At 50.3% G+C, this 23,829-nt stretch overlaps 2 protein-coding genes across 2 annotated transcripts in view; one reads left to right on the top strand and one right to left on the bottom strand.

Moving 5' to 3' along the window:
- The window catches only part of DNAJC30 (DnaJ heat shock protein family (Hsp40) member C30), a 61,234-nt gene that overhangs the window by 35,998 nt on the left and 1,407 nt on the right, over nt 1-23,829 (top strand). The window lies entirely within an intron of this gene.
- SPACA6 (sperm acrosome associated 6) lies at nt 4,660-8,846 on the bottom strand. The gene is given in 8 exon segments (XM_054848082.1): nt 4,660-4,826; nt 5,152-5,305; nt 5,814-5,917; nt 6,164-6,241; nt 6,326-6,349; nt 6,556-6,624; nt 6,952-7,026; nt 7,554-8,846. Coding segments are annotated over 8 exon segments (945 nt in total). The 5' UTR covers nt 7,828-8,846.

Genomic DNA, 23,829 nt, shown 5'->3' with positions numbered 1-23,829 from the left:
TAGGGGAAGTAACCCCTGATGACTCTTGGGGCCAGCTCCTGCCTTGAGATGTGGGTCTCCCCTTCCCACAGCGAAACACAAGGATCCCAATTGCCTGTTAAAGACAGGTTTGTACTTCCAGAACTAAGGCCAAAGGATAGAGTCTCTGGGTGCCCAAGTGCCATGGTTACTCTGAGGTCTCTTGGGTCACCGCCCCACCATGTGTTCTTCTCCTACCTGTAACAGTGACAGTGTTTGGGGTGGGTTGGGTAAGGGTCTGGGTACTCTGGGCAAATTCAGAGGCCACAAACCTTGATTCAACTAGAGGATTGTTTTGGAGGGTGTGCCTATCCAGGAGGGTGAGGATAGGGGGTAGTGCAATGTGAGACCTTAGTAAGTGTGGTCTGACCAGGCCCTCTTTGCTGTCATTGAAGGAAGATGTTTTCTGGCACTGGGGAAACAAGGGGTTTGCTGAGGCAGGTGGCAACTTGATGGCCTCTCTTGCCATCTCATTGGGATGCAATGGCAAGATGTGAAAGGACCTCTTGAGATCACCTGGTCCATTCCCTCCTCCAGAAAGGTCAGCTACAGCAGGCCACCAGGAAAGTGTCCGCTTGCATTTTGAATATCTGAAGGATGGAGACTCCCTCCCTGGGCAACCTGTGCCAGTATTTGGTCACCCTCACAGTGAAAAAGTGGTTTCTTGTGTTCAGATGGAACTGCCTATAAGTCAATTTGTGCCCATTGCCTCTTGTCCTGGCACTGGGCACCAGTGGAATGAGCCTGGCTCCCACTTTTTCATACCGTCCCTTCAGGTATTTATATACATTGATAAGATTCCTCTCTGAGCCTTCTTTTGTCCAGGCCGAACAGTCCCAGCTCTCTCAATCTTTCCTCAAAAGAGAGATGCTCCAGTCCCTTAATCATCATTGTGGCTCTTCAATGGACTCTGTCTAGCATGTCCATGTCTCTCTCACACTGGGGAAGCCAGAACTGGACTCCAGGTATGGCCTCACCAGTGCTGAATAAAGGGAAAGGCTTGCCTGCCTCGACCTGCTGACAATACTCCTCCTAATGCAGCCCAGGATGCTGTTGGCATTCTTTACCATGACTGTATATTGCTGGCTGATAGTCAGTTTCTTGCCCGCCAGGATCTCCGTGTCCTTTTTTGCAGACCTACCTTGCACCTGGGTGGCCCCAGGATTGACTCCTGGAGTACAGCACTGGTGACTGGTGTTCAACCAGACTTTGTGCCACTGATCAGCACTCTCTGGGCCTGTCCATTCAGCTGGTTTTCAGTCCACCTCCCTGTTCATTTATCTAAGCTATATTTTGCCAGTTTGTCTGTTAGGATGTTTTCAGAGACAGTGTCAAAAGCTTACTAAAATGGAGGTAAACAATATCCACTGTTCTCCTCTCATCCATTATGCTAGTCCCTCATTATAGAAGGCTATCAGGTTACTTAAATATGATTTACCCTTTGTAAATCCATGCTGACTACTCCAGATCACCTTCTTGTCTTTCATGTGCCTGGAAATGGTTTCCAGGACTAGCTGCTTCATCACCTTCCCAGGGAATAAGGTGAAGCTGACCAGTTTGTGGTTCCCTGGTTCCTCCTTCTTGATCTTGATGATAGGAGTGACATTTACTTTCCTCCAGTCTTCAGGCACTTCTCCCAATTGCCAGGATTGATCAAAGATTATTGCAATGACATTGGCCAGGTCCCTCAGCACTTGCAGGTGCATCTCATCAGGGCCTATGGACTTCTGTATGTCCAGATTGCTTAAGTATTCCCTAACCTGATCCTCTTCCACCAAGAGTACATCTTACTTGCTTCAGACTTTCCCCCTGATCTCTTGGGCCTGGGATTCCTGAAGGCTGATCTTCCCAGTAAAGACAGAAGTGAAGAAGTCATTGGCCTTTTCCATGTCCTGTGTCACCAGGGCCCCTGAATGGGGATTCAGCAGCAGAACCCCATATTTCCTATTATTTCTTTTAGGTACTTGTAGAAAACTTTCTTGCTGCCCTACGCATCCCTTGCCAGATTCAACTCCAGGCCAGCCTTGGCTTTCCTAACCCCATCTCTGAATGACTGGACATCTCTTTATTCCATCAGCCATCATACTCTGCTTCCATCTCTTGAACACTTCCTTTATATGCAGGAAATATATAAAAAAATAATGTAAATATATATAATAAAAACATGCACCCTGTCTCCATCTACTTCTTTGCTTTTGGGGGGAGAACTGTGGGCTTGTGACCTCCACTTCTATGGGTTCTTCTGCTTGGGGTGGCAAGGTAGGTGGTGCAGAGTGTAGCACATCACCTCTGAGGATGCTGAAACACTCTGTGATGCACTGCCAGCCTCCTCTCCGAATTGATAGCCAGGTCTGAGAGCTGCCTCAGTCTCTGGGGAGGGTCCACTCTGGACGTCTCATCACTGAGACCTCAGTCAGCCTCAACCTGCAGTGGGCCATAAGGACTCATTCCCCTGGGTGAGTCCCTTTGGACAGTCTCAGGAACTGGATTTTGTACTTGGCAGTTGATGGCTTCTGTGCTAGAGCTCCAGCAAGGCTGCCTGAGCTGCTGCTGTACAGCTGAGCCCCCTGCCCCCTAAATGGCTCCAGAGCATGCAATAAGGAGTCAGGGTCCTGGAGGACAGAGTCACTGCAATCCATGTTGCAAATGACTATTTAGCAAGCCCTCCACTGTGGGACTGCAACAAACCAGCTCCCTTTCTGCCCTCAGCTGCTCCATGTTGTGGTGAGCCCCTCCAGCGCTCGCCATGGCCTGTGGCAGAGACAAGAAAAGAGCCTGAGAGGTCTGAGAGGAGGGAAGAGCCCTTGCCCGGTGGCTGCATCTTTCTGTCACCCTCCTTTGCCTGTTGTGTGTGCTCCTGTCATCAGCATTCAGGACGGGAAGAGTTTCATCCCCTTCCCTTTGCTTCACACAGCCATCTGCCTGAGGGAAACCTGTGACCGAAAGGAGTGTGATTCCCACCGCCCCCATCTCCCCTAGTCCACTTGTTAGCTGCAGAAGGAATAGGCAGGGATCACAAAAACACGGTGAGTTCCTAATGGGAAATATTATTACTTGGATGAGAAATTTGAGCTGCAGCCTCCATGATGAGCACACGGTGGCTCTGTTGTGTTACAACAGATGACTGCAAGAGGAGAAGGTCCTTGCTGGGGTCAGGACTGGCCTCTGTGGGGTGGGGGAGCACAGGCTGGGACTTCAGCCCACAGATTGCAGCTCAGGCTCCTCAACCATAACCAGCACTGACAGCACTGCAGATTTAAATATAGCTGGAATGTCAGCCCGGATGACGAAGCATCTTACCAATTGCTCAGGACTGAACGCGCCAATGGGATATGGGCATATTCTGCATGTACTACATTTGCACCCTGGGTTTTTTCATATTTTTCTGGTAGTTGCTTTTTCTGACTTGTCTTGGTACTTTTAAAGACAACATAGAGCACTGTATATACCATGATCACAATCTTAAGAGTTTGTGGTGGTGGTGGTTTTTTTTAATCTCTTCAAGGAATTGTATAGCATTCTTCCTCTACTGTTTGGCCATTTTGTTACAGACATAATGTCAGCTGGGTTTACGGTCATACAAAACTAAATATGTGATAAAATGCTTTTAGGCAAACAATCAGAGGAGAAAGTAACTTGGCATTTGTAGTGGCCATGACATATAAAGGTATTATTATACATGAGTATCTTTAATACATCAGTATCAAGAGAAAGCTTTCCTACAGATCAGAACTTCCCTTAGTGCTAGCTGTTGAAATGCAGAGTCAGAAGTGTCAGAACTATATTTTGGACTGCTTATGCACTGTCCAGTACCCAGTTTTTCTGTATGCAAGCCCATAGATTTATGTATGCAGGCCTAAGACCCCCAGATCTCTATCTCCAGCATAGTCCAGATTTTTAGAACTCTGTGGTTGTTTTTAGATTGTTCTCATTTGCACATGCCACCCCCAATGCAGAAAAGCAATTGCAGAAATTTTGGTCCTCAGGGATGGATCCACGTGTCAAGCTCCCCTAGGGTGAATCCAGGCATTTGGAATCCCCTGGGGGACCCTGTTGTCCAGGTCTGTGGGATGTCCGAGGATCACTGAGGTCTGGGAGGCTCCGGCATTGCCAGGTGGCCCTGGGAGGCAGAAGGAGGAATGCAGAAAGAGGAAGAGGGGGAGCAGACCCTATATCTCCATCTGGGGGGGGGGGGGGTGTGTGGAATCACGGGGCATCTGGGGGGCCCAAGGAGAAACTGGGGGTTCCTGGGAGCAACTGATGGTTATAAGAGTGAAAGTATGGGACTCTGGCAATTGGGTCAACTGACTGTAACTGGGGCCCCCAAAGGGACAGTGGGGGTTCTGGAGAAAATGGGGAAAGCGGCAGGGTCTCAGGGGCAATTAGGTAATCTGGAGGAAGCAAGGCAGCCTGGAGTGGTCCTGGGTGCAAGGGAGGAGTCCCAGAATGGGCCAGAGGACAATGGGAGTCTCAGGGGGCCCTGTGAGTTTAGGAGTCCTGGCAGTCTATGGCTCCCCCTTGGACATCCAGGTCCCCTCGCATTTGTAGGGAATCCTGAGGGACTGAGGGTCCAGGGGGGTTTGGGAGTCCGATGCTAGTCTGCGGGGAGCCTCAGAAGGATGGGGATTTTGAGGGTAAGGTTTACCAGGTCAGGAGGACTCACATCAGCAGCAGCATGAGCGCCATGGAGCCAAGTGCCAGCCCTAGCGATCCCATGTGGTGCAGGGAGGTCCTGCCATGAGGCCAGCGCAGCACAGCTCTGAACCGAGCCTGGAGTCCCTGCTCTGCCTCCACGCTCCCCCCTGATACTGTGGGAACCAGGCACCTCGGGTCATGGGGCACACCCCCCCAGGGACCAGGTGTGCCTTCAGCACCTGCTCCAGCCACAGATCTCACTGCCCCAAGGGACTTAGGTGTCTGGGGGTCCCTGCTTCACTCCATGTGCCCCACTGCCCCCAGAGGAGCCAGGCATCAGGGAACACCTGCTCCACTCCACCTGTCCACCATGGACCAAGGTGTCCTGGCAACTTGCTACACCCCCATGCATCACCCTTCCATGGATGCAGGTGTCTGGGGTCCCACCCCACCCCACACTGCTCACTGCCCCCAGGGCACTCAGACATCTGGGCGCACCGTTGAGGTAGAAGTACTTGCGGACTAAGGGCTCAGAAAGGACTCCAAGGCGACAGGCGATGGTTCCTGGCGTGGGATCCTGGATGGTCAGACTGAGAGGTCCCTCCGCACTCCCCTGCAGCTCCTCAAACAATGCCAGATCCTGTGTGCGCAGCTGGGGCATGGGGGAACACAGCAGCACAGCTTGGTCCACCAGGTACACAAAACAGTGTACACGTGCATGCAAAGGCACCCATATCCTGCATATGCTCGTCATGTCCCCTTCATGCTTCTTGTACCCTTTGCTCATGCATGTGCATGTACCGCATGTCCCATACGTTCTCATGCCCTCTGTGTGTGAGCACACAGGGAGGCACAAGCAGAGCATATGCAAAAGTCACTTCCTTCACACATGTGCACACAAGTGCACATGAATCTGCAAACACACAAGTGTCCTGCCTCCTGCTTGCATGCACCCTTCACATGGGTGAGCACTTGCATCCTGTGCATGCTTACACACGTGCTACTTATAGCACTTGCTACTTACAGCACACATGTGTACTGTATAAGCAATACCTGTATCTATTGATAGTCCTCATGCTAAGTGCACAACTGTGTGCATACAGGCCTTGCTACCCATACCCATGTCTGCGTACACCCTTGCACACGCATTTCCAACTCACATCTTTGGCAAACATCCAGGTAATGGGCAGGTTGGGGGGGGTGGCAAATGGCACATCGCAGTGCAGTGTGATGACTTCATCCACGCGGGCCCACATGTCCTGCACTGGGAGCATTGACAGGCATGTGAGTTTGCATCTGCTCATGCACTTAGAGAAAGGATTGTGCTCCTGTGTGACTGCATGTGCTCATTGTGGGGATGGGTATCCGTGCAACTTGGGACGCTCTTGTGTGTTCATGGTGGGCCCAGCAGGCATGCCCACATGTGAGAAATGAGGGTTACCCCCAGAGCCCTGGAGGCCAGGTGGGGCTTAGCCCAGCCTGGATGCCTGGGTCTACCATGGCCCCATACCTGGGCAGTCCAGAGGAAACTGGCAGTCCACAAGGCGGCAGGTAGCACACTGGAAGATGCGGGCAGCTGGCTGGTATCCTTGGAGGGAGAGACTTGGTGGTCCCAGGGGGATGGGAGATGTACTAGGGGAAGGGTGGGGAAGACAGAGGGATGGGCACTCACCACAGGGGGGGATGCAGTCTGGAGCTGGTGGGGAGGAAGCAGCATTAGACTGGGGATCATTGGAGATCCACATCCCTGTGATGAGCTGTCAGGGCTCAGCCCTTGTCCAGCCCAGATGTAGTCCCTAAAGGTTTCTCCAGGATGGAGGTGCCCAGGGTGGGGGTCTCTGTGACAGTTCCTTGGGGTTCTCCAGGGTGGGAGTCCTGGGTGTGTCCCCACTGGCCCCATACCTTCCTCCAGATGGCTCAGCTTCACCCAGGTTATGTTGATGGCTTCCTGCAGAGACACCTCAAAGGGCTCTGGGGTGTCCCAGATGTCCAGGTGAGACAATGTGCCCTCCCCCTGATCCCCATAAACCCTCCCTGGACCTCATAGACCTCCTGTACAACTCACCTTGACCCCATATATCCATCTTGGAGTCTCATATATCCCACCATAAAATCCCCCAGAAGCTGTATATCTGGAAGCCCCTATACCCTCAGGATTCCCCAAATATCCCCTTACAGCCCCCCGACCTCCATATATCCTATATTTCACCACACCCCCCATTCAAGGCCTCCACATCCCATCTTCCACGCCCTATGTCCTGGCCCTACCTCCTGACATGTCCCACATCCCCTGCTCACTCTTGTCTCTGTGCTTCTCCAGAAAATGCAGGGCATCCATGATGATCTTCCGAAGTGCCTCATGCTGCCCTGACCCTGTGACCAGTACAGGGGCACTGAGACCAGTACAGGGCTGGGGTTGGAGGTTCAGAGATGGGAGGGTGCAGTAAAAGCTGGGAGTTTCCAGGGGTTCCTGGAGTCCTGATCAGGGTCTAAAGATACTGGAGATTTCTGAGGTCCTAGGTAGGGCCAGGGGGTCCCAGGGAGTCCCCTGGTCAAGGTTGGGTGACTCTCAGGGACCTAGGCAGGGTTGGGGTTCCCCAAGGTCCCTGGGGTCCAGGTCAGGACTGAGGAGACTGGCATAGTTGGGAGTCCCTAAGGTGCTTGTCTGGGGTGGGTCTCTGGGGTCCCTGTTTAGGAAAGGGGTCACCAACTGCCTGGGATCCTGGCCAGTGTCAGTGTGAGGGCCTTGGTTGAAGTGGGGAAACCCAGAGGGCTCTGGGGTCCTGTTTGGGGTGGGAGTCCCCTTGGAATGGAGGTCCCTGGTAGGATGGAGGTGCCAGTCAGGATGGGAGTCCTTGGGCAGGGTCCCTGTTGGCTGTCCCTGGGGTCCCATGACGCACCCACAGTGACAGAGGCAAGTGGCGCAGCAGCCTGGACAAGGGCCTCAAGGCAGTGTCGATGTCGAGGGTTGTTGAGGGGGGCCCCAGTAATGTCACGGCAGAGCCGTGCCCGCTGAATGGGAGGCCCAAAGCAGAGCAAGCAGGGATGCACCCCGGGGAGCCAGGACACCAAGGCCACCCACTGCCACAATCCAGGTCCCCCTGCCTGGATGCCTGTGTTTGCAGGGAGCCAGGGGGCCAGCACCAGCATCAGGGGCACCCACCACCACCCCATGGCCCCAAAGCAGAGCACCCAGATGCCTGGGTCCCCAGGGAACAGCAGGGTTCCTAGGCGGGGCCTGGGCACCTAGATCCCCACAGAACAGTAGGGTTCCTAGGTGGAGCCCGGGTGCCTGGGTCCCCAGGGGACAGTGGGTTTCCTAGGCAGGTCCAAGATGCCTGGGTCCCCTCTTGAAAGGAGTGGAGATACCCAGACACATGGGTCCCTGAGGTGTGTGGGTTGGAGAAGGGGTTCCCAGTCCCTCAATTTGGTCTCTCCAAATCCTCTACCTTCAGTTCCTGCCAGTCACATGACTTGGTGTCCCAAAATCCCCTCTATTTAGATGTCTAATTCCTTGCCTTCACCCCCTATAATCCCGGCTCGTCTGTACCCCCAGTCCAGTCTCTTGTAGTTCCCAAATCTTTCCTTGAAACCTATGCAAGGTGTCTCCTTTTCATTCCTCTCTATCCCATCTCATGAATACATCCATACTCACCAGCTGAGGCAAGCTGCCCTGGACCTGGCCCGACCCATAGTGGAGCGGCAGATCTTTGGGCACAGGGAGGTTTCCCAAGGCAGGGAAACACCAGGGGAGTGGAGAGACCCACCGGGAGCCAGGTATCCTCCCCCCACCAGGCTGAAGGCAGTAGCTTAAAGGAAAGGAGCAAGTCCATGCTCAGGGCAGGAGATGAACCCCCTCCTTCCCAGGTACTTCTGTACAACAGGTATGAGGCTCTGGCTGTGGAATACCAGTCAATGGATGATGTGGATGATGGCCCATCTACGCCAGATATGTTGCTAAGGTCAGAAAGGCCTACGCCCTGTATCACGACCACCTCCACGAGGAAGAAAAGCCAGGTTATAGTTGTAGGTGATTCCTTTCTAAGGGGAACAGAGATGCCAGTATATTGGATGGAACTTCCTCTTAGGGACGTTTGCTGCCTCCATGGAGCCTGGGTTAAGGACATCACTAGGGAAATTCCTAGCCTGGTACAGCCCTCAGACTATTACCCATTACTGCTCTTCCATGTGGGTGGCAGTGAAGCAACAATGCGTAGTCCAAGGACAATCAGACTTTGTTGTCTGAAATATGAAAGAAGGATTTGGACTGTGTATTCTGAGCTGTGTATACATTATTGTTTATTGCTTGAGAATAAGATAATTAGGGATTTGAGAACAGGAGGACCATCCTTGGAACATACAAATGTATTTAATTAGAATGAGGTATACTTAGATAAGATGTAGCAAAGGAATCTTGATCAGAGGAACACTTGTTATAGACAAGGAGATGTACATCCTTGAGAGCCAAAAGTCAGCAAAAGTCCTCTAATTGGTGTCCTTAGAGTGAACCATCTCATTATAATATGAAAACCACACCTCCAGTGCTAAAAACACCCCCTCCCAGATAAAGACCCCTACTCACTGAACATGCATAGTGAATTTAGAAGGTACTCTGTCTTTAAATCAGAGTGAAGAGTTAACCAATTGTAGTTTGGAAGGTGTGAATAGTAGCAGAACTAACACCCTGGACTGTGTAAATATACGATGTAACTGTAACCGATGTGCTAGTTCTGTGGGAAACTACCTAGCACCCATCTTTGCGCAAATATGGAATAAACAGTATCTCGTCTCTGTGTGTAAGGTTGGCTCATTGCAGGCAGCAACATTGGAAGAAACAGACAGACCCAATTATTAATACATGGCTCCATGGCTGGTGTCACCACTACAGTTTTGGGGGTTTCGATAATGTGATAGCATACACGACACCAGGCTTGCTGGTGTCAAATGGGATTCACCTTTCTCAAAGGGGGAAGAAGGTTTTTGCTCACGAGCAAGCAGGGCTCACTGACAGAGCTTTAAACTAGACTTAAAGGGGGAGGGGGATAATATCAGGCCTGTCTGTGACAAGCTGTGGAATGACACACAAAGGTTAGAGGGACTGGGTGCTAGTGAGGGCCCTCAGCCTGTTGCTCTGAGATGTGCTGGGTACACTGCAGCACACTTGAAGTCTTACGGAGATGAGCTAGGGGCTCCTGAGTTAATAGGAGCCAACAAAGAAACACTGGTGAAATACCTCAAAGGAATTAAGAGATGTTCCTCTAAGAAGGTGACATGACCAAAAGCCCAGCTGAACTGCCTCTACACCAATGCATGCAGCACGGGCAACAAACAAGAGGAGCCGGAAGCCACCATGCTGCTAGAAAGCTGCAACCTAGTTGTCATTACTAAAACTTGGTGGGATGAATCCCATGACTGGTCTGCCCCTGTTACTCTTCCTAGAAAATAAAGAGCACCCAGGTTTTCATCCTTCCTGGACCATTGCACACCATACTATCATATAGTCCCCTTCCATGACCCCCGCTAGCCTACCAGCTTTACCTCCTTCCCTGGGGAGGTGATGGAGCAACACATCCTGAAAACAACTTCCATCTTATACTGCGGTAATGGGCAGTAGTCAGCATGGATTTACCATCTAAGGTAATTCTGCCTTATACCATATCACATATGACCCAGGAATGTCAGCTTAATCATACCAAATGAACCTTCCAGGGACTAGTGCTTGGAGGCTGTCCCCTCCTGAGTTCCAGCTGGCCACTGATCCTGACAGAGAACTAGACCTCAAGCTTTTCTGAGTCCTGAAGTACCAGCAATTTTCTTACTGTTTTCCAGAACTTCCACCAACAGCAAACCTCATTTTACCTTACCTATTGAAACACCCCCCATGACTTATGCTGCCTCCAGATTTAGTACTGTCCCAGTCAATGTGAACCACTCAAGAACAGTTGGGTGAACTCACCTAGTACTGGCTGTGTCGCATGCAGTAGTCACACTCAGTAGGTCAGGAACCCTCAGAGTTCCATCTGGGTCACCAAATTATTGCCAAATTTGCTTGCATTTTTCTATTCATCTCGTTTATGTGTGGGTACTGGAAAGAAGGCTGCAGAAGTATGTGCTAGCTAAAACCCCTTTTTTATTGCCAGCAATAAAGGTGGCTCTTGGATGGGAGCATGAGTAGGCTCCCATGTTACAACTCTTGATTCCTTGTAAGCACTCTGAAGACTATTCACATAGTCACATAGGAATTAGGGCTTCTCCCCCCAAAAAAGATGGTGGGATCAATAGCCCAACTGAAGTGCGTTTACACTAATGCACGCAGCATGGGCAACAAACAGGAGGAGCCGGAAGCCACTGTGTGGCTGGAAAACTACAATATAGTTGCAGTCACGGAAACATGGTGGGATGACCCATAACTGGAGTGGTGCAATGGATAGCTATAAACTCTTCAGAAGGGAGAGGCAAGGAAGGAGAGGCGGTGGGGTATCCCTGTATGTTAGGGAGTGTTTTGCCTGTCTAGAGCTTGACGATGGTGATGAAAGGGTTGAGTGTTGTCCTGGTTCTGGCAAGGATAGAGTTAATTTCACAAGGAGCCAGGACAGGTGAGCCAGCCTGGCCAGGGGCTATTCCATACCATGTGACGTCATGCTCACCATAAAAGGGGGCTAGTCGCGCAGGGGCAGGTTCAGTGTGGCTCTGGGACTGGCTGAGCATCTGGTCGGTCGTGGGATTGGTAAATTGTTCTCTGTTATCACCCATTGTGAATATCTGTTATCAGTACTGTTGTTGAATGTTTCCCTCTCCCTTGCTGTCCCAAGGTGAGTGAGCAGCGCGTGGTGCTCAGCTGCTGGCTGGGGCTAAACCACGTCAGTCCTTCTGGCGCCCAACATGGGGCTCGAGGGGTTGTGATAACGACAAGTCTGACCCAAGTGTGTGTGTTGGGTTTGTGTGGCAAGGTTTTGGTAGCGGGGGCGGGCTACAGGGGTGGCTTCTGTGAGAAGCTGCTAGAACCTTCCCCTGTGTCTGATAGAGCCAATGCCAGCCGGCTCCAAGACGGACCCGCCGCTGGCCAAGGCCAAGCCAATCAGCGCCTCTGTGATAACATATTTAAGAAGAAAAAAAAAAAACCAGTTAAGAGAGAGCTTTTGCAGCCGGAGAGAGGAGTGAGAAGGTGTAAGAAACTCTGCAGACACCAAGGTCAGTGCAGAAGGAGGGGGAGGAGTTGCTCCAGGCACAGGAGCAGAGATCCCCCTGCAGCCCGTGGTGAAGGCCATGGTGAAGCAGGCTGTCCCCCTGCAGCCCATGGAGGAAGGATGAGGGGGTGTAGCGATTCCACCTGCAGCCCGTGGAGGACCCCACGCTGGAGCAGGTGGAGGCACCTGAAGGAGGCTGTGGCCCGTTGGAAGCCCACGCTGGAGCAAGTTCCTGGCCGGACCTGTGGACCCGTGAAGAGGGGAGCCCATATCAGGGCAGGTTTGCTGGCAGGACTTGTGACCTCATGGGGGACCCCACGCTGGAGCAGTTTGCTCCTGAAGGTCTGCACCCCGTGAGAGGGACTCCATGCTGGAGCAGGGGAACGATGAGAGGAGTCCTCCCCCTGAGGATGAAGAAGCGGCAGAAACACCATCTGATGAACTGACTGTAACCCCCATTCCCCGTCCCCCTGTGCCACTGAGGGTGGGGAGGAGGTTGAAGCCGGGAGTGAAGTCGAGCCTGGGAAGATGGGAGGGGTGGGGGGAGGTGTTTTAAGATTTGATTTTATTTCTCATTCCTCTACTCTGTTTTGCCTAGTAATAAATTAGATGAATTCCCTCTCTTAAGTTCGGTCTCTTTTGCTCGTGACAACAATTAGTGAGTGATCTCTCCCTGTCCTTATCTCGACACACAAGTGTTTTGTTATACCTTTTCTCCCCTGTTTAGTGAAGGAGGGGAGTGATAGAGCGGCTCTGGTGGGCACCTGGCCTCCAGCCAGGGTCAACCCATCACAGTGTGTTAAAACAAAGTTGTTATAAGCATTTATAATGTAATTGAAACAGTCGCTGGTCATAATGATGTTCTGTTTGGTCACATGGCTCTGGTTTGTAAACCCGTGTTTACTCTATGTAATCCCTGCGGCGCTGTTTACCACCTCTGGAAGAGGGGTTCCTGTTCTCATATCGTTGTATTGTGTGATATAGACTTATGATAAGATATCATCGACGGTCATGAGTCTGAGCTGGTACTTGTATGTAGCATTTCTGTCAGGCCCGTACCTTGGTCAATATCTTTCAGAACTGATTAATAATTGCACCCAATCTATGGGGAAGACAGGGGGGATACCTTCTCCCACTCTTTCACCTCCCCTTTCCCCTTTTGGTTGATTACAACAATTTTTGAGAATTTTGACTACCCTTGGAATGTTCAGGCCAGTATATTCCTATTGCTAGGTCTCCTGCATGCTTTCCAAGTCCTGTTCAGGGTTAGCAAAAATTGTTTCAAGAATACCACCCAGGGATCTTCCCCAAGGCTGAATGGTCAGGGCTGGCATGGCATGTGGGAGAGTATGGGCAGGTATCTAGAGACCTTTTCACCCCCAATGGTTTGGAGCTTCACTCCCGAACAGCTGCAAGACCCTGATAAAATGGTAGAATATTTGAAAGAAAAATGCTGTGGGTATTCTAAGGAGACACAACTTACTGCGCTGTGCTGGGCCCTGGCCACAATCTATCAAATACTGCTTGATAGTAGACAGCACCATTCAGAGGGAGAGAGCGGACCCACAGGCCCTGCAGCTACCCAAGCCCCCGCAACAGGCACTGCAGCTACCCAAACCCCCGCAACAGGCACAGCAGCCGAGCCAAAAGATCAACCCATACCAGTATCAGTCGCCCCTATACACAAAAAGAAATACACAAGGAAATCGGTTCAGTTAGTGAAAGATGATGATGAACCGGGACCATCATGAGAACAAGAAGAGCCAGAACCAGAAGTGATCACCTGATCCCTGTCCCTGAGTGAGCTGCGAGATATGCGGAAAGACTTCAGCCACCTTCCAGGGGAGCACATTATGCTCCGCTGCTGGGATAACGGGGCCAGTAGCCTGGAACTGGAGGGCAGGGAGGCCAAGCAGCTGGGTTCCTTGTCTAGGGAAGGGGGCACTGACAAGGTGATTGGGAAGAAGGCACAGGCCCTGAGCCTCTGGAGGTGACTCCTGTCAAGTGTGAGGGAAAGGTATCCTTTCAGCAAAGATGTCGTATGTCAGCCAGGCAAGTGGACCACCATGGAGAGAGGTATCCAATATCTGAGGGAATTAGCTGTGCGGAAGATGGTTTATTATGATCCGGACAACGCCCAGTTGCCCACAGACCCCAATGAAGTCCAATGTACCCGACCCATGTGGCGAAAATTTGTGCGAAGTGCACCATCATCGTATGCCAACTCACTGGCAGTAATTGACTGGAAAAATGAAGAGGCACCCACAGTGGATGAAGTGGCTGGTCGACTCCAGCAATATGAAGAGAGCCTTTCTTCCTCCCTCGTCTCGGCTGTGGAGAAACTGTCCCAGGATGTCCAGCAACTCAAAGAGGATATATCGTACTCCCCACCTGTACAGACCCGTATTTCAGCTGTTAGGAGTAAGCGTTTTTCTGCTCTGGAGAGGGGATATAGAGCATATGTACCACGAAGTATCCTGTGGTTTTATCTGCGTGACCACAGAGAAGACATGAGGAAATGGGATGGGAAGCCTACCTCAACCCTGTGGGCATGCGTACATGAGCTACAAGGCAAGACAGCTGTACAAAGGGACTCTTCCAGAAAGAATGCTGCTCCAGTTTCCACCCGGCAGCCCCCCAGACCAAGTGGAAGGCCTGATCACACTTATGATCCTCTTGAAGGGACTTCTAAGTCCTTTCTGCAAGAGATGAGTAGTGAATATGATGAGCAGGATTAGAGGGGCCCTGCCTCCAGCCAGGTGGAGGAAAGGGACAAGAGAGTGTATTGGACTGTGTGGGTCCTATGGCCTGGCACGTCAGATCCACAGGAGTACAAGGCTCTAGTGGACACCGATGCACAGTGCACCCTAATGCCATCGAGCTATGAAGGGGTGGAACCGATATCTATTTCTGGTGTGACGGGGGGATCCCAACAGTTGACTCTGTTGGAGGCTGAAGTGAGTCTAACTGGGAATGAGTGGGAAAAGCACCCCATTGTGACTGGGCCAGAGGCTCCATGCATCCTGGGCATAGACTGCCTCCAGAGAAGGTATATGGAAGACCCAAAAGGCTACCGGTGGCCTTTTGGAATAGCTGCCTTGGAAGCGGAGGAAACTGAACCGTTGTCTAGTTTGCCAAGTCTCTCGGAGGACCCTTCTGTTGTAGGGTTGCTGAGGGTTGAAGAGCAACAGGTGCCGATCGCTACCACAACTGTGCACCGGCGGCAATACTGCACCAACAGAGACTCCCTGGTTCCCATCCACAAGCTAATTCGTCAACTGGAGGGTCAGGGAGTGATCAGCAGAACCCACTCACCCTTTAACAGTCCCATATGGCCAGTGCAGAAGTCCAGTGGAGAGTGGAGGCTGACGGTAGACTATTGTGGCCTGAATGAAGTCACACCGCTGATGAGTGCTGCTGTGCCAGACATGCTGGAACTTCCATATGAACTGGAGACAAAGGCAGCACAGTGGTACGCCACAATTGATATAGCTAATGCATTTTTCTCGATCCCTTTGGCAGCAGAGTGCAGGCCACAGTTTGCCTTCACTTGGAGGGGCGTCCAGTACACCTGGAATTGACTGCCCCAGGGGTGGAAACCCAGCCCCACCATTTGCCATGGACTGATCCAGACTGCACTGGGAAAGGGTGAAGCCCCAGAGCACCTGCAATACATTGATGACATCATTGTATGGGGCAACTCAGCAGAGGAAGTTTCTGAGAAAGGGAAGAAAATAATCCAAATCCTGCTGCAGGCTGGCTTTGCCATAAAATGAAGTAAGGTGAAGGGGCCTGAGCAGGAAATCCAATTTTTAGGAATAAGGTGGCATGATGGGCGGCGTCAGATCCCAATGGATATTATCAACAAAATAGCAGCCATGTCTCCACCAACCAACAAAAAGGAGACACAGGCCACCTTAGGCGTTGTGGGTTTCTGGAGAATGCACATTCCAAATTACAGTCTGATAGTAAGCCCTCTCTACCACGTAACCCGGAAGAAGAATGATTTCAAATGGGGCCCTGAGCAATGACAAGCCTTTGAACAAATTAAACAAGAAATAGTTCATGCCGTAGCTCTTGGGCCAGTCCGGGCAGGACCAGATGTAAAAAATGTACTCTACACCACAGCCGGGGAGAACGGCCCTACCTGGAGTCTCTGGCAGAAAGCACCAGGGGAGACTCGAGGTCGACCCCTGGGGTTTTGGAGTTGGGGATACAGAGGATCCGAGGCCCGCTACACTCCAACGGAAAAGGAGATATTGGCAGCCTATGAAGGGGTTCGAGCTGCTTCAGAGGTGATTGGCACTGAAGCACAGCTCCTCTTGGCACCCCGACTGCCAGTGCTGGGCTGGATGTTCAAAGAGAGGGCTCCTACACACCATGCAACCGATGCTATGTGGAGTAAGTGGGTTGCACTGATTACACAGTGGGCTCGAATAGGAAACCCCAATCGTCCAGGAATTCTGGAAGTGATCACAGACTGGCCAGAAGGGAAAGATTTCGGAATGTCACCAGAGGAGGAGGTGACACGTGCTGAAGAAGCCCCACCATATAATAAACTAACAGAAGATGAGAAACCATATGCCCTGTTCACCGATGGGTCCTGTTGCATCGTGGGAAAGCATCGAAGGTGGAAGGCTGCTGTATGGAGTCCTACATGGCGAGTTGCAGAAGCTGCTGAAGGAGAAGGTGAATCGAGCCAGTTTGCAGAGGTGAAAGCCATCCAGTTGGCTTTAGATATTGCTGAAAGAGAAAAGTGGCCAACACTGTACCTCTATACTGACTCACGGATGGTGGCCAATGCCCTGTGGGGGTGGTTACAGCAGTGGAAGCGGAGCAACTGGCAATGCAGAGGCAAACCTATCTGGGCTGCCCCATTGTGGCAAGATATTGCTGCCCAGATAGAGAAGCTAATTGTAAAGGTATGTCATGTAGATGCCCACGTATCCAAGAGTCGGGCCACTGAGGAACTTCAGAACAACCAGCAGGTGGATCAGGCTGCCAAGATTGAAGTGGCTCAGGTGGATTTGGACTGGCAGCGTAAGGGTGAATTGTTCATAGCTCGGTGGGCCCATGACACCTCAGGCCATCAAGGAAGAGATGTGACATATAGATGGGCCCGTGATCGAGGGGTGGACTTGAGCATGGACGCCATCTCACAGGTCATCCATCAATGTGAAACGTGCTGCCATCAAGCAAGCCAAGCGGGTAAAGCCTCTGTGGTATGGAGGACGATGGCTGAAATATAAATGTGGGGAAGCATGGCAAATCGACTACATCACACTCCCACAAAGCCGCCAAGGCAAGTGTCATGTTCTTACAATGGTGGAAGTAACCACTGGATTGCTGGAAACATATCCTGTGCCCCATGCCGCTGCCCGGAACACGATTCTGGGTCTTGAAAAGCAAGTCCTGTGGTGACATGGCACCCCAGAGAGAACTGAGTCAGACAACGGGATTCATTTTTGGAACAACCTCATAGACACCTGGGCCAAAGAGCATAGTATTGAGTGGGTGCATCACATCCCCTATCATGCACTAGCCTCTGGGAAAACTGAAAGGTAAAATGGACTGCTAAAAACTACCCTGAGAGCAATGGGTGGTGGGACCCTCAAACACTGGGACACACGTTTAGCAAAGGCCACCTAGTTAGTTAACAGTACGGGATCTGCCAATCCACCTGGCCCTGCCCAATCAAAATTTCCACGCCCAGTAGAAAGGGATAAAGTTTCTGTAGTGCGCATGAAAAATATGTTGGGAAAAACAGTTTGGGTTATCCCTGCTTCAGACAAAGGCAAGCCCATCTGCAGGATTGCTTTTGCTCGGGGACCAGGGTGCACTTGGTGGGTGATGAGAAAGGATGGGGAAGTCTGGTGTGTACCTCAAGGGGATTTGATTTTGTGTGAAAATATCCAATAAATTAAATTGTGTGATGTTAATAGCTATATACTGTATCAATGGTATGACCATAAGAATCACCCAAAACTAATGATTGATGGACTTTGAAACTGAACAAAGTGCCACGATGATGGAACTAGAACTGACTTCAACTGGTGCCCAGGAACTTCATTGAAAATCACATCTTTGACATCCAGACTGTGAGCACGGACCATACCAGATACACCAGCTGTGAAAACTCTGGATGCAGAGCGTGCAACAATCCAGCAGCACGCACCATTGCTCCTGCTCTGAGAGACTGTAATGGCAGATGGAACCCAAAGCCATAGACTAAATGAACTCGACAGACATTTTAGAGCGATGGCCCATAGAGTAAGGGAATGAGATCTGTGAAATAATCTGGGCATGACGTAGATGGTATAGAATAAGGGGCAGATAATGTCCTGGTTCTGGCAAGGATAGAGTTAATTTCACAAGGAGCCAGGACAGGTGAGCCAGCCTGGCCGGGGGCTATTCCATACCATGTGACATCATGCTCACCATAAAAGGGGGCTAGTCGGGCAGGGGCAGGTTCGGTGTGGCTCCGGGACTGGCTGAGCAGGCTGAACATCTGGTAGGTTGGTGGATCGGTCGTGGGATTGGTAAATTGTTTTCTGTTATTACCCATTGTGAATATCAGTACTGTTGTTGATTGTTTCCCTCCCCCTTGCTGTCCCAGTAAACTGCCCTTATCCCAATCCACGAGGCTTTGCCTTTGTTTTTCCGTTCTCCTCCCCATCCCGCCAGGGAGGGGTGAGCGAGCGGCATGTGGTGCTCAGCTGCCGGCTGGGGCTAAACCATGTCAAGTGTTTATGGGTAAGAATCAGGGGAAAGGCCAATAAGGCAGATATCATGGTGCGAGTCTGTTACAGACCACCCAAGCAGGATGAAGAGGCAGATGAAATATTCTATAAGCAGCTGGGAGAAGTCTCATGGCCACTAACCCTTGTTCTCATGGGGGACTTCAACTTACCAGATGTCTGCTGGAAATACAATACATTATAACGTATTATTATTATAATTACATTCACAACAAAAGGAGGACTAAGGAGAATTTCCATCCTTTGTTGAATGCAGGGGGGAACATAGTGACAAAGACTGAGGAAAAGGCTGAGGAACCTAATGCCTTCTTTGCCTCAGTCTTTAGCAGTAAGACCAGTTGTTCTCTTGGGTACTCAGCCCCCTGTTCTGGAAGACAGGGACCAGAATGCAGCCCCCATAATCCAAGGGGAAATGGTTATTAACGTCCTACACTACTTAGACACACACAGGTCTATGGGGCTGGATGGGATCCACCCAAGGGTACTGAGGAAGCTGGTGGAAGTGCTCACCAAGCCACTTTCCATCATCTATCAGCAGTCCTGGCTAACCCCGGAGGTCCCAGTTGACTGGAGGTTAGCCAATGTGATGCCCATCCACAGGAAGGGCCAGAAGGAGGATCCAGGGAACTACAGGCCTGTCAGCCTGACCTTGGTGCTGGGGAACGTTATGGAACAGATCATCTTGAGTGTTGTCATGTGGCATATACAGGATAACCAAGGCCCAGCCAGCATGGTTTTATGAAAGGCAGGTCCTGTTGGACCAACCTGATCTCCTTCTATGACAAGGCAACCCTCTTAGTGGAGGAAGGAAAGGCTGTGGATGTTGTCTACTTAGACTTTACTAAAGCCTTTGGCACTGTTTCCCACAGCATTCTCCTGGAGAAACTGGCTCCTCATGGCTTGGACAGGCGTACGCTTTGCTGGGTAAAAAACTGGTTGGATGGCCAGGCCCAAAGAGTTATGCTGAATGGAGTTAAATTCAGTTGGGGGCCGGTCATGAGTGGCGTTCCCCAGGGCTCAGTTCTGTTTAATATCTTTATCAATGATCTGGACAAGGGGATCGAGGGCACCCTCAGTAAGTTTGCAGATGACACCAAGTTGGGTGGGAGTGTCGATCTGCGTGAGGGTAGGAGGGCTCTACAGAGGGATCTGGACAGGCTGAATCAATCAGCTGAGGTCAATTGTATGAGGGTCAACAAGGCTCAGTGCTGGATCCTGCACTTGGGTCACAACAACCATGTGCAACACTACAGGCTTGGGGATGAGTGGCTGCAAATCTGCCTGGTGGAAAAGGACCTGGTGGTGTTGGTTGACAACTGGCTGAATATGAGCTGCCAGTGTACCCAGGTGGCCAAGAAGGCCAACAGCATGCTGGCTTGTATCAGAAATAGTGTGGCTAGCAGGACTAGGAAAGCAATTGTCCCTTTGTACTTGGCACTGCTGAGGCCGCACCTCAAAAATGGTGTTCAGTTTTGGGCCCCTCACTACAAGGAGGACATTGAGGTGCTGGAGCATGTCCAAAGAAGAGCAACAAAGCTGGTGAAGGGTCTGGAGCACAAGTCTTACAAGGAGCGGCTGAGGGAACTGGTGTTTAGCCTGAAGAAAAGAAGGCTCACAAGAGACCTTATAATTCTCCACAACTACCTGAAAGGAGGTTGTAGCCAGGTGGGTGTCGGTCTCTTTTCCCAAGTAACAAGTGATAGGACAAGAGGAAATGGCCTCAGATTGCTCCAGAGGAGGTTTAGATTGGATATTAGGAAAAAATTTCTTCACCAAAAGGGCTATCAAGCATTGGCACCCAAGGAAGTGGTTGAGTCACCATTCCTGGAGGTATTTAAAAGATGTGCAGATGTGTCACTTAGCGACATGGTTTAGTGGTGGACTTGGCAGTACTAGGTTTACAGTTGGACTCAATGATCTTAGAGGTCTTTTATGACCTCAATGATTCTATGATTTTATAGTCTTCAGCCACAGAAAATTGACGTAGTGCCATCTGTGTTTTAGCACAACTCAACCAAATGGTGACAGGTCTGTATGAGACTCTGAGCAGGGACAAAGAGATTGGGAACACAAGACCTACAGACTTGCACTCAGGATTTGGGTTCTAAACTCCACAATATGCTTAAAAAATATTGTACAATACTGGACAAAAATTTACATGAAGAACTTTACTGTTTCATAAGTGCTGTTTGGAATTATGATGTGAGATATTCTGGCAGATCATGCCACGGTGTGAAAGTCCTGTCTTTTTGCATAATACCAACTGTGTGTCCTGGTTTTGGCTGGGATAGAGTTAATTTTCTTCCTAGTAGCTGGCATAGTGCTGTGTTTGGATTTATATGAGAATAATGTTAATAACACACTAATGTTTTTAGGCGTTGCTAAGTAATGCTTATACTAAGTCAAGGACTTTTCAACTTCCCATGTTTTGCCAGCGAGGAGGTGCACAAGAAACAAAGAGAGAGCATAGCCGGGACAGCTGACCCAAATTGGCCAAAGGGATATTCCATACCATATGATGTCATGCTCAGTATACAAACTGGGGGGGATCACTGCTCGGGGACGGGGCTGGGCATTGGTCAGCGGGTGGTGAGCAATTGTACTGTGCATCACTCGTTTTGTATATTCTTTTAGAAGAATGCTGTGGGAGACTGTGTTGAAGGCTTTATGCTACAGGCTTGGGGCAGAGTGGCTGGAAAGCTGCCTGGAGAAAAAGGACCTGGGGGTGCTGGTTGACTGCCAGCTGAACGTGAGCCGGCAGTGTGCCCAGGTGGCCAAGAAGGCCAACAGCATGCTGGCTTGCATCAGGAATAGTGTGGCCAGCAGGAACAGGGCAGTGATCATTCCCCCTGTACGTGGCTCTGGTGAGGCCACACCTTGAGTACTGTGTTCAGTTTTGGGTCCCTCACTACAAGGAGGACATTGAGGTGCTGGAGCGTGTCCAGAGAAGGGCAACAAAGCTGGTGAAGGGTCTGGAGTACAAGTCTTACGAGGAGCAGCTGAGGGAACTGGGGTTGTTTAGCCTGGAGAAGAGGAGGTTGAGGGGAGACATCGCTCTCTACAACTACCTGAAAGGAGGTTGTAGCCAGGTGAGTGTTGGTCTCTTCTCCCAAGTAACAAGTGATAGGACAAGAGGAAATGGCCCAAAATTGCTCCAGGGGATGTTTAGGTTGGATATTAGGAAAAATTTCTTCACTGAAAGGGTGGTCAGACATTTGAACAGGCTCCCCAGAGAGGTGGTGGAGTCATCGTCCCTGGAGGTGTTCAAAAAGCGTGTAGACATGGCACTTTGGGACATGGTCTATTAGACATAGTGTTATTGGGTTGATGGTTGGACTTGATGATCCTAGAGGTCTTTTCCAACCTTAAAGATTCTATGATTCTATATATCATGCAATGGCTCAGTCAAGCCACAGTTCAGTCTAGCTCAGCTTCTTACCATCGATGCCTCTATTTTTGTGGTAAATTGAGGCAAAGTAACTTAGGATATACTGAAAGGAACGCTGATGGCTTTTCAGAACCAAAATCCACATTATAAACGTGTCAGAGTGCTATCAAATCACTTAATCAATAAGTACATGTTAGTAAAGGACTTATTCTTCCATATTATCCAAACAAATACGTGAATTGCAATGGAAGTAGGACTACTCCACAAATAAGAGCTATAGAAACTGAGCTGCAATTGTTATATTCTTGTTAAAATCTGAGATTCTGTTTAGTTACTGAGTTTCAGAAAAGTCACAAGTCGTATTGATCATCTGCTTGAACAGGAGGGACTTTTTTTTAATTACAGATCTATCTTTCATAGATTATGTTTTAAAGCCTGTGCCAGCTGTATTCTGAAGTGTGATCAGCACAGCAGAGACCTCAACATGTATTCAAAAATATTATGTGTCCAAGTGTGTTCATATAAGTCTAGTCCCTTAATATTTCAGCTACATTTTGAACCACCTCCTCATCACCTGCACTCTGACATATGGGAAACATTTCCAACTATTCATGAGCTTCTCTGTTCACAGTAAAAAATTGTGATTTGGCCTTTAGCTTGGGCTGACAGCACAGACTTTGTAGAAGTGTTCTGAAATGAAACAACATTTTTTTAGTAGTTAGTTTCTCACTGAGAATTGCTTAATGCGTGGTGCCTGGAGCCATCCTACAGGACAATACAGTGGCTGTATGCTTTGTTTAAATTTAAGTAATATGCCAATCCCTTACTCTGGCACCTCCCTTTGATGGCAAAACATTTTCTTGTCCTTCTAGCATTCATGATCAATTTTCTTAAATAATCCAATGATAGGATTTGGCTTTGGGAACCTGTCAGAAAAAAAAGCTGCGATATGCATCATCATCATCTCAGTTTCCTTTGCTATTTATAATAAATTGACACAGAGGCACTGAAGTTACACAATTTATTTCTTAGGAAATGGGATGCTCCATGGCAGAAGCATCCCCACCAGGTTGCAGTTCCCCACTGCAGCCCCTCTGCTATGGTTGGGGATTCTTAGGCTCAGGAACCCACACTGCAGGTGCCCCAAAACTGCCCCAAACTCTGTCAGGGTAGGGCTCTCTTGCCCTGTCACTGTGATGGTGCTATGGCTAAAAGAGCTCCCACGGTTGGGCACAGTCATGAATGCCCATGCTTCTCAGCTCATGCTTCGGGAGGCCTGCCTTGCCAGGTGCTGAGAACTGTACTCGTGATGGCCTTGAGGAGTGAGTGTTTCAGAGGCCTTGTTGGCAGGGTCCTCCCTGCTGGCTCTTGTTGGGTTTGACTTCATTTGGAGGCATGCGGGACAGCGACAATGCTTTACGCATCGGTCCTCCTGTGGACCTCTTGAGGCATTTAGGCCACATTTTCCACCAGGCTTCTCCTGTTCTTTTTCTTTCCTGTGCGTGAGAGTGCCTTCTGCAAGGGGCCAAAGGGTAGAGGGGTGGTTTCTTGTCCAAACAGGAGCTTGCATCTGGTGGGGTTCTGCAGAGCTCTGTCTCGTGCCTGCACATTGCTGTGCAGTGCCATTGGCGACTGAGGGGAGGGAGGTGACAGAAAAACACTGGCCTGGGCTGATGGAGCCTCGCCTGCCCCTCCAGGTGCTGGAGTTCCTACTGTGGTCCTCCAGGATGGGCTGCCTGGGGAAACAGCACGGTGCTCTTTCTTCATCCTGGTGCCTTCTTCCTCTTTCCAGGTACAAGCTTGAGACCGTGCCTAAAATGAGAACAGTGAAAGCAGACCCGAC

Source organism: Grus americana, chromosome 19, assembly GCF_028858705.1.
Source record: "Grus americana isolate bGruAme1 chromosome 19, bGruAme1.mat, whole genome shotgun sequence".
NCBI classification, from domain to species: Eukaryota; Metazoa; Chordata; class Aves; order Gruiformes; family Gruidae; genus Grus; species Grus americana.
The sequence above is the reverse complement of the archived record's forward strand: the minus strand, read 5'-3'. Positions and strand labels throughout refer to the sequence as shown.